General features: G+C 47.1%; 1 protein-coding gene across 11 annotated transcripts in view; it reads left to right on the top strand.

The window, feature by feature from the left end:
* Positions 1-15,702, top strand: part of CRPPA (CDP-L-ribitol pyrophosphorylase A) — a 175,606-nt gene that overhangs the window by 72,341 nt on the left and 87,563 nt on the right. For 9 of the 11 annotated variants that reach the window (XM_075922289.1, XM_075922288.1, XM_075922285.1 and 6 more), the window contains 3 exons: positions 10,305-10,402; positions 14,221-14,307; positions 15,374-15,466. In XM_075922289.1, the coding sequence (XP_075778404.1) occupies positions 10,305-10,402; positions 14,221-14,307; positions 15,374-15,466 (278 nt within the window). The remainder of the gene's footprint in view (positions 1-10,304; positions 10,403-14,220; positions 14,308-15,373; positions 15,467-15,702) is intronic. The other 2 variants (XM_075922284.1, XM_075922283.1) reach the window with 2 other exon arrangements.

Genomic DNA, 15,702 nt, shown 5'->3' on the forward strand with positions numbered 1-15,702 from the left:
TGGACAAATGGCAGAAGGAATTCTATCCTCGATGCAGAAATGCGAAGAGAAGCTTTTTGACAGCATTCATTTCCTTGCTGGTGTTTGTTGGCCCACGGTATCAGATTCTTCTTACCTCAAGGGAAATACCAAAGGCAAAGGAAGAGCTCCTTCATATTGCTCGACGACTCAAAAAACAAAATCTATTGCTACATTTGAACTCGGTGAAAAAGGTTGAAGAAAATGAAACATAACAAAAGGAGTCATCAACAATTGAATTTGCGGTTTCGGAAAGTTCACATCCTTCAGAAATAGCAGGCTATTTTCAAACTTCCATCTCCACTCTGAACTTGTTCGAGCATCCATCCTTGAGACGTCTTAAACCATCACAGGGAAATGGAGATAATTCAAGCACCAATTCTTCAGAAGATGACATTTGGAAAAGGAATTGGATAAACAAGAAAAACGCTGGCGAGTTTCTGCTATTCATAATTGTAATGAAGCATTATTCGAGAGAGACTTTCGGGAAGATTGTGAGGCGATGGAGTCTATTGGTAGGCAAAAAGTTGTCTGTTTTTGAGGCCGTTCACAGCTACCCACACCACATTCAGGTAGAATTGCTTTGAGCATGCCAACAACTCAAGCTAGTGTAGAGCGACTGGTTTTGGATTTAAAGTTAATTTAACTTTATACTAAAGTTAACTTTAGTATAAACTGTTCAGGAAGAACAGGCAGGGGAGAAAAGGAGGAGGAGTTGCACTATATGTAAGAGAGCACTACGATTGCTCTGAATTCCAGTATAAAGACGGAGAAAAACCTGTTGAGAGTCTATGGGTTAAGTTTAAACGAGAGAACAACAGCAGTGATGTTGTGGTTGGTGTCTGCTACAGGCCACTGAATCAGGTGGATAAGGTAGACGAGGCTTTCTTCGGACAACTGAGAGAAGCTTCCAGATCGCAGGCCTTGGTTCTCGTAGGGGACTTTAATCACCCGGACATCTGTTGGGAAACCAATACGGCAGTACACAGGCAATCCAGGAAGTTTTTGGAGAATGTTGGAGATAACTTCTTGGTACAAGTGCTGAAGGATCTGACCAGAGGCTGTGCACAGCTTGACCTTCTGCTCACAAACAGGGAGGAACTAATAGGGGACGTAGAGGTGGGTAACAACCTGGGTAGCAGTGATCATGAGATGGTAGATTTCAGGATCCTGACCAAAGGGAAAAAAGAGAGTAGTAAAATACACACCTTGGACTTCAAAAAAGCAGATTATGACTCCCTCAGAGATCTGATGGGCAAAATCCCCTGGGATGCTAACATGAAAGGGAAAGGAGTCCAGGACAGCTGGCAGTATTTTAAAGAAGCCTTACTGAAGGCACAGAAAGAAATCATCCCGATACGTAGCAAGAGAGGCAAACATAGTAGGAGACCGGATTGGCTTACAGGGGAAATCCTTGGTGAACTTAAGCACAAAAAGGAAGCTTACAAAAAGTGGAAACTTGGACAAATGACCAGAGAGGGGTTTAAATGTATAGCTCGAGAATGCCGGGGGGTTATCAGGAAGGCGAAAGCGCAAATGGAATTGCGACTGGCTAAGGATGTGAAGGATAACAAGAAAGGTTTCTACAGGCATGTTAACAAGAAGAAGGTGATCAGAGAGGGTGTGCGGCCCCCTACTGGATGAAGGAGGTAACCTAGTGACAGATGATGTGGGGAAAGCTGAAGTACTCAATGCTTTCTTTGCCTCTGTATTCACGGACAAAGTGGGCTCCCAGACTAATGCGCTATGTGATGCAAGATGGGATGAAGATGGACAGCCCTTGGTGGGTAAGAACAGGTTAGGAACTATTTAGAAAAGCTAAACGTACACAAATCCGTGGGTCCGGACTTAATGCATCCGAGGGTACTGAGAGAGTTGACAAATGTCATTGAGGAGCCTTTGGCCGTTATCTTTGAAAAGTTGTGTAGATCGGGAGAAATCCCGGATGATTGGAAAAAGGCAAATGTAGCGCCCATCTTCAAAGAAGGGAAGAAGGACGATCCTGGGAACTATAGGCCGGTCAGTCTTACCTCAGTTCCTGGAAAAATCATGGAAGGGATCCTTAAGGAATCCATTTTGAGGCACTTGGAAAAGAGGAAAGTGATTAGGAATAGTCAGCATGGATTCATAAAGGGCAAGTCGTGCCTGACCAATCTGATTAGCTTCTATGATGAGATAACTGGCTCTGTGAACGTGGGAAAGTCAGTGGGTGGTATAGCAAGGCTTTTGATACGGTCTCCCACAATATTCTTGCCAGCAAGTTAAGGGATTGTGGATTGGATAAATGGACAGTAAGATGGATAGAAAGATGGCTAGAAGGCCGGGCCCAGCGGGTAGTGATCAACGGCTCAATGTCAGGATGGCGGTCGGTTTCTAGCAAAGTGCCCCAAGGTTCGGTTCTAGGACTGGTTTTGTTCAATATCTTTATTAATGATCTGGATGAGGGGATGGATTGCATCCTCAGCAAGTTTGCGGATGACACTAAGCTAGGGGGAGAGGTAGATACGCTTGAGGGCAGAGTTAGGGTCCAGAATGACTTAGACAAATTGGAGGATTGGAGCACAAGTAATCTGATGAGGTTCAACAAGGACAAGTGCAGAGTCCTGCACTTGGGACGGAAGAATCCCAAGCATTGTTACAGGCTGGGGACCAACCAGCTAAGTAGTAGTTCTGTAGAAAAGGACCTGGGGTTTAGAGTGGATGAGAAGCTGGATATGAGTCAACAGTGTGCCCTGGTAGCCAAGAAGGCCAATGGCATATTAGGTTGCATTAAGAGGAGCATTGCCAGCAGATGCAGTGATTTCATTATTCCCCTTTATTTGGCTCTGGTGAGGCCACATCTGGGCTGTGTCTACATTGGCACCTTTTTTCCGGAAATGCTTAAAACGGAACAGTTTTCCATTTTAAGTATTTCCGGAAAAGGAGCGTCTACATTGGCCCCGGAGTTACCGTTATAATGATGCGCTTTTCTGGAAAAGCGCGTCTACATTGGCGGCGCACTTTTCCGGAAAAGCAGAAGCCCGGAGCCATTTTGAAGAGGGCAAAGGCCACCAGACCTTTCCGGGGGCGGGGCCAGAGCGCCGTTCAGACATGTGCTTAAAGGGGTCTCGCTGGACAGCCGTTTGTCTCCTGCTTCCGTGCCTTGGGGCCTCTGCCAGGGACTGGCACCCTTAGCAGGTTCGGTGGTTGCCCTCTGAGTTTTGGGGACACCACCCTTTGGCTCCCAACTGCTTTTCCCTGAGTTTTGTTTTTTCTGCCCTGCTCTGTCTGCTATGGAGCCGTGCGTGTCCACGTACCTGCTCGGGCCCCTGTTTCAGCTATACAAGTGCCTGCTGCTCGTGCTGGAGGCCGGTACCATGGTGTACATGTACCAGAAAGCAGAGATCACCTTGGACTCCCTCACCAGGGAGGCTCTGGCAACCATGTCACATCAGCACCCCACCGTAGAGAAGCCCGTCTGGAATTTGGAGAGCAGCACCGACTGGTGGGACCGGGTGGTCCTCGGACTATGGGATGACCAGCAATGGATCAGGAATTTCCGGATGAGAAGGCGGACCTTCCTGCAGCTGTGCACCTGGCTCACCCCCACGCTGCAGAGAGCCGCCATCTGGCTGCGGGCACCCATCCCCGTGAACAAGAGGGTCGCCATCGCGCTCTGGAAGCTGGCCACACCGGACAACTACCGCTCGGTGGCACAGCAGTCCGGGGTGGGAAGATCAACCGTCAGAGTGATCGTTGTGGAGGTAAGTCCCAGGAGGAGTGGGGTGGGGGGAGGGTGCTGCACTCCAGGCCCAGGGACAGCCAAGACTCCAGGCTGGGTTGCCCAGGGGTTTGGGTCGTCCCTCCCTTGCACAGGCCCGGTGGTGGGAAGGTGGTGGCCGTGGGGCGAGGGGGGCCTGGTGTGTGTGTGTGTGTGTGTGTGTGTGAGGACAGAGGGAATCAAGGGGGGACCCAAGGGAGCGCACACTCACCCCTGCCGTATGTGATGTGTTCCCTTGTGTTTCTCTGCACCCTTCTGCAGGTCGTCCACGCCATGAATGACGTCCTGCTCCCACGAATCATCCACCTGCGCGACGTGGATGATACTATGGCCGGCTTCGCTGCCCTCGGGTTCCCCAACTGTGGGGGAGCCCTGGACGCCACCCACATCCCCATCCGGGCCCCGGAGCATCGAGCGGGCCATTTCATGAACCGCAAGGGGTACTGCTCCATTGTTCTGCAGGCACTTGTGGACCACCGGGGCCACTTCACGGACATTTACGGGGGCTGGTCCGGCTGGGCACACGACGCCCGCATCCTCCGGAACTCTGGACTCTTTCGCAGGTTGGAGGCGGGCACCTACTTCCCCCGGTGGGACTTCACTGTCGGGGATGTGCCTATGCCCCTCTGCGTCATTGGGGACGCGGCCTACCCCCTGATGCCCTTGCTAATGCGGCCGTACATGGGGCAGCCGGACCAGAACCGGGCCCGGTTCAACGACCGCCTCAACTGGGCCCGAAACCCAGTGGAGCTCGCCTTTGGACGTTTAAAGCCCGCCTCCGTTGTTTGCTCACCGGTCTCGAGATGAGTGAGCAGAATGCAACGGAGGTACTGGCTATGTGCTGCGTGCTCCACAACATTGTGGAGCGCAGTGGGGAGGCCTTCCTCCCTGCATGGATGGCAGCCGAGGCACAGACGTTGGAACAGCCCGACACAGCTGCCATCCGCCAGGCGCGCCAGGATGCGGTGCGCATCAGAGAGGCCCTGGTAGACATGTTTGCTCAAGCCCCATAGTAGGATTGCCTGGGTCTCCCCAGACTACTCCCTCCCATTCCCTACCCTTTCCCACCCCCTCCCCTTACCTCCCCCAATTGCAAAGCGTCGACTCAAAGCACATCGGCCGTCATCGTGACTGTTCGTCGGGTGCGTCGGGCTTAGGGTTTTTCTTTTTAGTTTAGGCTAGGGTTTAGGCCACCATCGCCTGTCCTGAAGAACAGCCAAGAGGATTCGGGGTTTGTGCGGAAGGCTCAAGTCAGCGTACCTGATTCCAGTCAGCTTCTGTCGAGGGATCTCCTGGCTGTTCCTCTCCTGAGGCCCGGAAGGACCAAAGGATTGAGGTGGCCAGCAACACTACCCAATTGTCCTCCCTGTGCCTAGATTATGTTTAATAATCTGTAGTGTGCATCTTTTAACCATTCTTGCTTGTTTGTTAGCTATGTAAATATAGTTTGTGGTTTACATTTTACTGAAAAGTCTCAGTATTTCTTTATGCGCCACAAACCAATGACCACTTACAAAGGCCCCCCCCGCGCCCCCCCCCCCCCCCGGTGATAGAGTAAAGAATTTGTTGTCCACAGTTTGTAACCCTGTTAAATTTAAGTGGCTAATTGGCATCTCAAATCATTTCTTACAGTTACTAGAGTAACACAATAACCAACACAAGAATGAACTGAAAAATAGAAAACTTTTTATTTACAAGGGGGGGGGAAGACCTTCAACTGGGACAGGGAGAGGGGGCAGTTACTGCGACGGGCGGCCCCTGCGAGCGCTCCTCCCGGGGGGGAACCTGCACACGCTGGGCAGACCGCGTCTTGGCAGCCTGCACGGGGAGCAGGGGCAGGAGCAGGGGCAGGAGCTGGGATAGGAGCAGGGATAGGAGGGGGCAGGAGCTGTGCTCCGGGAGGGATGGCGGGGGCATGGGGTCTGGCCATGCCATAGTGTATGGCGTGCACTAAATGTGCCGTGAGCATGTCCATCGAGCTGCGCATCCCTCTGCACTCAGTTAGGAAGGCAGCCCAGCCCTCCTGCTGCCACTGCAGGTCCCCCTGCACCCGCTCTGCAATGGAGCCCTGGATTCCCTCCATGGCGTTCACATGGTGGCGCAGAAGCTGGTCCCTCTGACGCAGCCTGTGCCTCCTGGGTTGGCCAGCTGGGGGTGCCACTGCTACCGCAGTGGAGGGTCTGGTGCTGGGTCCCGCTGCAGGGAAGAGAAGATAGGATGGGTCAGTCAGGCAGGCCGTTCACTGTCCCCACACCTCATGCCCTCCACCCCTGAGCCCAGGTGACCTCACAGTTGTGTGGCTTGGGCCCACTCTGTTCCCCTCCTGCCCCCGTGTTGTATGTTGGCAAGGAGGACTGCCCCTGGAGTAGGGTCCTCCCTCCAGTATTGTAAGCACTGGTCTGTATCCTGGTCCCGTGGAGGGCGGGAGGGTGCTTGTGGAACTCCCTGCCGGTGGAGACTGTGAAAAGCTTTGGGCTAGTCACTGGTGTTTGACAGGGAGCGAGATGCATCCCCATGCAGTGCCTGGGAGCACATCTGGCAGAGGCGGTCTGGGCTCTCAGATCCCTCGCGTGGGATATCTCCTGGACGGAACCAGAAGAGTGACTAGGTGGGGGGGTGTCCCATCCTTGCAGCAAAACTCAGGGGCCCTTGTCCCTCCCACTATCCCTCCCGCAAGGCCGGTAGCCCAGGGACCTGTGTGGCCGTAGTGGGGACTTCCCTCGGGGAACCAGCCAAGGCACCGGGAGCAGGCGAGGGGCTCAGTGGGGCCCACGCTCACAGGACTGTGACGCTGTGGTTTACCCAGGAGCAGCTGGCTGTACCTCACAGCCAGGCATGGGACAGTGTGCCGTTCTCCGTGCTGCACCCTTGGCAGAGGTGCGGGCTCTGGGCTGAGTCCCTGGGGCCCTGGCCAGTTCCAGCTGGCATCCACCCTTCCCCCTGGTCCCGGCGAATGTGTGTGAGCAGCACGGTCCCAGGCATGCCCTGCAGTTGCCTGCAGCGGCCACATGCTGCTCGGTCACCAAGCTGCACTTGGTTGCACGTGCTGCTTGCTGCCTCCTGCTACACAGCGTGCAGCTGACGTGGCCTGAGTGACATGCTCTCCCCCTCCTCCCTCCGGACACCAGGCTCCCCCCCCGCCCTCCATCCCCCGCCCTTTGGAAGTGAAAACTGCAAAGACTCACCAGTGGGTTCCTCCCCGGCCTCGGCCTCGGAGGAGCTGCTGGAGGGGGCCTGCTGGGCGGTGGCAACGCTGGCCTCCTCTCCACCGGACACGCTGCCGCTCTCCTCTCCCTCCCCCGTCTTGGTGGGTCGGACGATGGCGGGGCGCTGGCACGTGTCCACAGCGACATCAAGGGCTTGCAGGGCTGGCTGGCCCAGAAAGGCGTTCATCCGCTCGTAGTAGGGGCAGGCGTAGTCCTGCCTCCCTGCCCTCGCTGGCCCGGACGTACCCCAGCCGCAGCTCCTTGACTTTTGAGCGGACCTGCTCACAGTTCCAGGAGGGGTGTTCCTGCTGCGCCAGGTTGTCGGCCAGCCGCGTGTAGATATCTACGTTCCGGCGCCTGGAGTGCAGGTCGTGGAGACCCTCTTCCTCCTGCCAGAGGTCCAGGAGGGTCTCCAGCTCCCTGGGGGTCCAGGATGGGGCCCGCCGTTTGCGGCCCCTGGGCGCCTCCTGAGCTGTGGGTGCAGGTGGCTCACCACCCGGAGCTGCCATGGCTGACTTCTGATGCTGGCTGGGCAGGACGGGCGCTGTGGCAAACCTCAGGCCGCAGGTCTGAGACACGCTCCTGCCATGTGCGCCCAGCAGCCTCCGAACTCTTTAAGAGCTCGGGTTACCAGGAAGTCCAGGGCTCCTACGGGGTCTCGCGCCGTCCAAACCGCTTTTTTCCGTTTCTTCTCCTTTTCCGGAAAAGCTGTCTACACTGGCCCTTTTCCAGAAAAGCTTTTCCGGAAAAAGGACTTTTGCCCGATTGGGAGCAGCGTAGCTTTTCCGGAAAAGCGGCTGATTTTGTACAGTACAGCGTTGTTGCTTTTCCGGAAATTCAAGGGGCCAGTGTAGACAGCTCGCAGCTTATTCTGGAAAAGCCGCTGATTTTACGGAATAAGTGGCCCAGTGTAGACACAGCCCTGGAGTATTGACAGTTCTGGGCCTCCCACTACAAAAAGGATGTGGACATATTGGAGAGGGTCCAGTGGAGGGCAACCAATGATTATGGGGCTGGAGCATATGACCTGTGAGGAGAGGCTGAGGGAGTTGAGTCTGTTTAGTCTGCAGAAGCGAAGAGTGAGGGGGGATTTGATAGCAGCCTTCAACTTCCTGAAGGGAGGTTCCAAAGAGGATGGAGAGAGGCTGTTCTCAGTAGTGACAGATGGCAGAACAAGGAGCAGTGGTCTCAAGTTGTGGTGGCAGAGGTCCAGGTTGGTTATTAGGAAAAACTATTTCACTAGGAGGGTAGTGAAGCACTGGAATGGGTTACCTAGGAAAGTAGTGGAGTCTCCATCCCTAGAGGTGTTTAAGTCTCAGCTTGACAAAGCCCCAGATGGGTTGATTTAGTTGGGATTGGTCCTGCCTAGAGCAGGGGGCTGGACTTGATGACCTTCTGAGGTCTCTTCCAGCTCTATGGCTCTATGATTAAATGATCTGGGCAGGCTACGAAAGACTACTTGATTGCTGCAATAATTTTTTACAGATTGAATTATGAATGATTCTAGTTTGTATCATTGTTGATGACATTTACGTTGTTTTTACAACTGAACAAAAATAAAGTTTTTTTCAAAATTATAGTATGCACTTTTTTATGTAGTTAAAAATTAATTTCAGTCGGAGCGCGGAGCAAAGCTGGAGCAGTCACTATTGATGCTGGAGCGGAGCTGGAGCAGAGCAAATCAAAAATTTGATTGCTCCAAATCCCTGTTCAAATACAAGCAGTTTATTTCCTGACTATCAGCTGTGCCCCTTAACTAAAAGAACAACATGATAGGAAAAGTGGCATTTCTTACATCCTTTCTGGTAGCCGGGGAACCCGTTTCAGCTGCGGATGAAGTGGAAGACTGTCTCAGCTTCCGAGGCACCAGTATCCAAAGCCCATCGGTGAGGTCCAAATTGCCGTGCTTTGGTGCAGCTTTAAATACTGTGTCTCTACTTTGTTTGTGGCTGGCAGTTTGGAAATTTTGGGGGGTTACTCGTTACTTGTTACAGTATGGCTCAGCTGTACTGCTTGTCCTTTGACTTTGTTTACATGATCAGTACATTTAGGTAAACAAGATTATGTTCCCGCCCTTATCTACAGTTCGTTCTTGCTACAATGGCGTATGTTGCTAGAGCAGTGTTTCCTGATTTTATTTGGCCACGGAACCCTTTTCAGCTTAAAATAATTTCAAGGAACCCTTAGGGTTCCCACAGTAAAATTTGGAAAGCAAAAAAAAAAAGAAAAAGTGCCCCTCCAGAATTGGTTGAGCAACAAACCTGCAAAATACTCTGTCTCTTTAAGAGGGGGCGGGGCAATGCCGCATTCTTGCGGAACCCTTACTTTCGCTTTGCGGAACCCTGGGGTTCCACGGAGCACCAATTGGGAAACGCTGTGCTAGAGGCTTGATTTTGGCTCATTAGTAGCAGGGAAGGGCGGCGGATGGTAAAACAGGGAGAATGCAGGCCTCACTACCTCTATGCTTAACACGTACGGAGTTCTTCTGCAAGTTTCCCCTACATCTGAAAAATAGTGTTTCTTTTCTTTATCATTTTTACGGTGCATATATTTATAATAAAAATCATATACAGTTGTACTGTACACTTTTTATTCTGTGTTGTAATTGAAATCAATATATTTGAAAATGTAGAAAAAAGTAAAAAATATTTAACAAATTTCAATTGGTATTTTATTGTTTAATAGTGTGATTAAAACAGCAATTAATCAAAAAATGTTTAGTCATAATAATATCTATTGCAACATTTGACCTGATTCTAAAACTTGAGTAGCTCCCTATGCCCACAACCCTATGGTTTTTAATTGAGCAAACACCCACCTAGAGAAAGCCTTTGTTTATCTGTCCCATCTGCTTCTTGCCCATTTTGTGATATACTTTTTGCAGCTTTGCTAATAATGTATTTAGTGTCTGGTTAGGGTAGGGAGGAATTAAGCTTGTGTGAAATCAGTATATCAGGAAACTATTATACTCTCTTGAGATACACTAAATGTAAGTATGTGGGGTTCATCCAAAACCCATTTAAATCAATTAGGAATCTTTCCACTGATTTCTTTAGATCAGGCCCTCTGTGTGAGATTTTTACAAAGTTCTGCAGAGATAGGAAATAGGGAATAAACTGCTAATTTGATTTTCTGATTTATGTTCATTGTGCTGACTTGCCTTGGAGTAAGGCCTCTTAAAATGAAATTTTCCGCTGTTGAAAAAGCTATATTGAAAAACAACAGCTGAAGAAATTGAAAGTAGAGTTCATCATATTAATAATTTTGTTTGATATATACTTTATATGGAATATTCAGATCTTGTTTTCTCTTGGTCACAGACAATCTATCACAACAAGTTTGTGTTACCACTGATATGAAAGAAGATTCTATGCAATTAGGTTTTCTTCTTCATGAAACTCTGAAAAGTCAAGTAAAAGTAAGTACTAGTGTATAGTACACTAGAGGGCTGCGTCCCCTTCTCATTATGCTCACCAACCCCCCTCTCATGGGGGCTAGGCAGGCCGAACTCTCCTCTCGGCCACTGTGGAGGGACAGGCTGCAGCAGCGCCAGCCATGGCCCCTTTATTCCCCCCACCAACTTTGGCCCTTTTTCCCCTCCCTAAGCTCCTCCCACTCCGACTGTGCCATCTCGGGCCCTTTCTTCTCTTACCTCCCCTCATTGGCCATGCCAGCCTGGTCCCTTTTTCTTTCACCCCCGGCCACAGACTAACCTTCCCTAACCCCCCCCCCCTCCCCGCCCCCCCCGGCTGAAGCTGCACCAGGTCCAGCTCTACTCCCAGTGGCTGGGGAAGGCCAGGAGTGGGCTGGGGGTGATGAGGCACTGGGAATGCAGGGTTTGGGCATGGGGGGTTGGGGGGCACTTAATTTTTTCCTGACACACACCACTTTCTCGCTGTTCCAAGGGGGAAGCCACCTCCGGCCCCACTTCTACTTCCGGGTCTGGGGCCCTGATGCTCTGCAACCCACAGTAGCATGTACGCTTCCCTTGCAAATTAGATCCGGCACGGATCCTGGGGGCTTTCTGTTCCCCCTTCCCTGTAGGAAGCTGGCACTATAACCTAGTTGAGCGGGGGGCTGAGGCTGGAGCTTCAGGTAGGTGGCAGCAGGCAGCAGTTCCCCACTGGGTCACAGAGCATCAGGGCTCCAGATCCTGAGATATAAGTGAGGCCAGAGGTGGCTGCCACGGCTGCCCCCTAGGCCTCTGCAGGGGAGCCAGGGCCAGGAGGGAACCCAGAATACCCCCCTAAGAGAGGCTGGGGGGAACCCCAGCCATGGCTACCGCTTCTGAAGCTGGGGGGGGGGTGACAGAGTGATGTGATGGTCACATTCTCGTCCCACAAGAAAAAAAATGATATATAGAGATGCATTAGTAGTATTACTAGCCTGTTTCTGGTTGCCATCAACTCTTACAGACAGAAATTGACCTAATTTCAGCATAGTCTTAAAGACAAAATTCAAGGTCTTCTGTGCCATTAGAATAGTTTAAATGGGGAAATGTCTTTCACTTTCAAACATGTCTTGCCAAAACTTGGAAAAGTGTGTTACTGGTGCTCAGCATTTTAGAAATATATTTTAATTTATCTGAGACAGTTGTGTCATTCTAGGCCATAATAACAAGCAGATTAGGATTCACTTAGCTTTTCTGCTCAGTTCTAAATGCAAAGTCTAAAGAATCATTGGCTACATTATTGTCATATGGATTTCTCAGATTAAGATTATTAAATTAATTCACTTTCCAGGGGACAATTTGTGATGAGAGATTCCAAAAGCTAGTACCAACAGAAATAAAAAACTCTTAAAAAATTATATCAGTGAGTTGAAGGAAATGCACACACAACTTTTCTGACAAAATTTCAACAATTATTTGCAAAGTAGTACCTACCACAATGATTTTAACTGGAACTTAAAAATAACATATGTAAGTAATAAATTAATATTGTTACTGAAAGATACTTTTCATGACAACCATATTTATTATTGTAAAAGAATTGGGTCAGCAACCTTTCCTATTCATTTTGTTTGTTAATTTATCCTTTGCCTTCTTTAAACAAGTAAATTTATAAAGACCCTAAAGATGTTTCCCTCTTTGTGCTTGAAAATTATGCACCTCTGATTCCTTAGTACGGGGCCTCTCCTATCCAAAGACTGCCAATTGTGATGAATATGACTAATTTGTTTAATAGTTTTGTAATTGAATAAGTATCTACAAGGGACTAGATTGAAACTATTAAATTCATGTCATTTGGGACATAGGCTAGGTTTGCTAATCAGCCTTTCGGGGGTGAAAGGCTAGTGCATTAATCACAGCACTATTTAGTCCCCTCGAATGGTATTAATTACGTATATATTTAATAAAGTTAAACTGTAATATTTTAACTAGTTTTATGGATGCCTGATGCATGGTATTCATGTTCTTCTTTAAAAATGGAAATTGAAGAAAGAAACTGTAACATGTCAAGGTAAATAAGAAAAATGTGTTTTCTCTTAAAAAAAGAGTGCTTACTATTCAATATATTCATTTTATGTTAAAACATATCAAGATTGTTTAAAATTTTCATTTTATACATGAATCAAATTGGCCCATTTGTAATCATTTTTGACAACGGAAAGCTAATTGCTTCTAAATGCAGTAATGATTTGGCAAAACCTCTTATCACCATCCATTTAATTGTCACATAAGCATACTCTGCTCATTAAGGCCGTATCTATACTACAGAGAAGATCGAAGCTGCCACAGTCGATCTTCCTGGTTCGAATTAACAGGTCTAGAGAAGATGCACTAATTCAAACTGAGAGGGATGCTCCCGTTAAGGCCAGTAGTCCAGCTCCAATGAGTAGTAAGGAAAGTCAAAGGGAGGAAGAGCTCCCATTGACTTCCCACCGTGTGTACAATGCCATAATTCAATTTAAGGTACTTTGACGCTGGCTATGCAATTATTGTAGCTGGAGTTGCATATCTTAATTTGAATTTATCCCGTGGTGTAGACCTAGCCTTATTGTTATTTCTGCATGTTGTTTACTCATTAAGTGTTATCAAAGTTGAATGGATAGCTTTCAAAATCACCAGTTTCATATACTTCAGAATTTTTTAAAACATTTTAATTCAAATTACTATCACATAAAGTAGGCTACAAATCGTCTCCATTTGGTTGCTGCATTTCTTAACTGCTTCTGAATTGGAAATCTAAGAGTCAGTGACAGATTCCTGCTTCTGTGGATAGCTCAACAACTTGAGGGTGAACTAACTGCTGCATATTTTTTAGAAAGGCATCCAGTCTTGATATATAGATTTCACAGAGGGAGAATCTTCCACATCTCTTGGTAATTTGTTCTGATGGTTAATTATCTACTGTTAAAAATACGTTTTCTGCTTTGTAAATCCAATCTCAATTTCCAGCTCTTGGATTTTGTTATGCTCCTGTCTGCTGGGCAGACACATGCTTTCCTATCAGATGATTACAAGCTAAACACTTAGATAAAGAGAAATTAAGTAATCTCTTAACCCTTTTATTTTGGATAAGTTAAATAGATTGATCTCCTAAGTCCTATTTTAAGCTATGTTTTCTATTCATAAATAATTCCAGCGACTCATCTACAAGGCCTCTCCAATTTTTCAGATTGCTAATGCAGTGTTCTCAGTCTCCAAGGTTTGGGATCACTCAGGTCCCAAGGATGCTAGATTAGGGAGGTCCAACCTGTACAATTGCAGACTATTGAAAAGTTTATTGAAAATATGGTCCCTGGGATATATTCTAAGAGTTAATCATTGTATATCGAAACTTAAAAGTTCTAGACCCTAAAAAAACACTCTCCCATCTCCAACCCTCCATCTGTCTGTCCGAAACAGTGAACCTTGCTCTTCAAAGGCTAAGGCTCACTGGAGGCAGGACATTTCTCAATAGCAGATCTATGTTCCTAGAATTGCTCTTTGCAGCATTACCACTTAAGTATGATTTGGCTGTGATGATAAAGATTTGAAGGATCTTTTTGTCCAAGTTTTTTCAACGGGCACAAAGGGCTTTTTTAAAGGGCTTTTATTTTTCTCAGCAGATCTAGCTCTGCCCTCTTTCTTTAGCTGCAGGGAGTGGTTTTCAGTCCTATATTTAGAATGTTAAATGTGAATTTTAAGCCATGTAAAATGCTCACAGACACTGCAGTGGTAGTGGCTTTAAAAAGTAGCAATATTTTTCTGAGTCTGTATAATGACACAGTATCTATTCGCTTTTTCAACAGGTTAAAGGAATATCAGTGTTTCTGTGCAAAAATGATAATTGTCTGCAAAACATCTTAAGACAGTGCTACAATTTTATTTGCATAAATGTGAGTATTTTGGACAAATATGCTAATTATGTACTTCACATTTAATATATCTATTGATTTTTAAAATAAACAGCTCACAATAAGTTTTTGTATTTCAAGAGTTATAGACTGTTGAAACACTTGTAGTTGAATAGGAGCCCTTCCAAACCCCATTCTTGCATTCAGTCCGGTCACAAGTACCTTGTAAACCATCCAGTGAGTTGTTGCATAGGAGGAATAAAGAATTCTTATAAATCACCAGTTGAAACAAATAAACTGCAAGGGATCATAGCGCTGATAGTGTATTTATTTAATTCTTGTTGAACAATCTCAAAAACAGAATACTCAGACTATAGTTATAACTGGAATACAATTTGACCCATGATTCTGAAGAGATTTTAGTCTACTGAGATTGACACATGTGGCAATGTGACTGGTTCAGAATGTTGTGGCCATCAACTCGACATTTATCACATAGTCTGTACTGGTACCTACTGGCTCTGACAAATCCATTCCACTAAACTTCGGGCCTAGCATCCCATACCAGGGCAGGAAGGGTTTAAGTTGAGTCATATCTAGAAACCAGTGTTATCGCTTACCCCGATCTACACTAAGGGATACTCCCTTCAAATTAAGATATGCAATTCCAGCTATGTTTATTGCACAGCTTAAGTCAAAGTATCTTAATAAATTTTAGCACCATCCACAATGCAGGAAGTCAAAGGGAACACACTCTCCCTTCGACTTCCCTTACTTCTTGTAGAAGCAGGACTATCAGCATCTACGAGAGTGCCCTCTCAGTTCAAGTGAGTGTGTCTTTACTATACCCGCTAATTTGAACCCTGGCAGATCGACTGCAGCTGCTTTGATCTTCTGTGTAGTGTAGACATGGCCCTATATACCTTAGAAATTGTCTTAGTAGTATTTATAACAGCATGCTATATGAACCTGTAATTTCATCAATTCAAAGCATTATAAATAGAAGAGTTATTTCCTTTCCGGCAACTAAAAGAAGTTTTCACTGCACTTTGTGAATTAAGCTTTGCTTTATTTTCTTTTGGTAACTTTAAAATTTGTTTTTACTTAGGCTAAAAAATCTTACTTTCAAGAAATTCAGGAACTAGTGGATATAATTGAAAATGCAAGTATTTCTGTCTTACACCCAGTTGTTCTCATTTCGGTACGTTAACTTATTCAGTTTTAATGTAATAAACCTCTAATCAAATACAAATAGTTTTTTCTTAGAATCTGTATAATGTATAAAATATTTCATGTGATGCACCCTTGCATTTTAAGTATTTTTAAATGGTAAACTGTATATGAGATCACAAAACATCATTAAACTTCAGCAATATGTACTTTATGCGACTAGGAGCCAAGGTGAGGCAAATAAAAGGCACAGTATTAGTTGAAAAT

The sequence above is a fragment of the Pelodiscus sinensis genome, chromosome 2, assembly GCF_049634645.1.
Source record: "Pelodiscus sinensis isolate JC-2024 chromosome 2, ASM4963464v1, whole genome shotgun sequence".
In the NCBI taxonomy this organism is placed as follows: Eukaryota; Metazoa; Chordata; order Testudines; family Trionychidae; genus Pelodiscus; species Pelodiscus sinensis.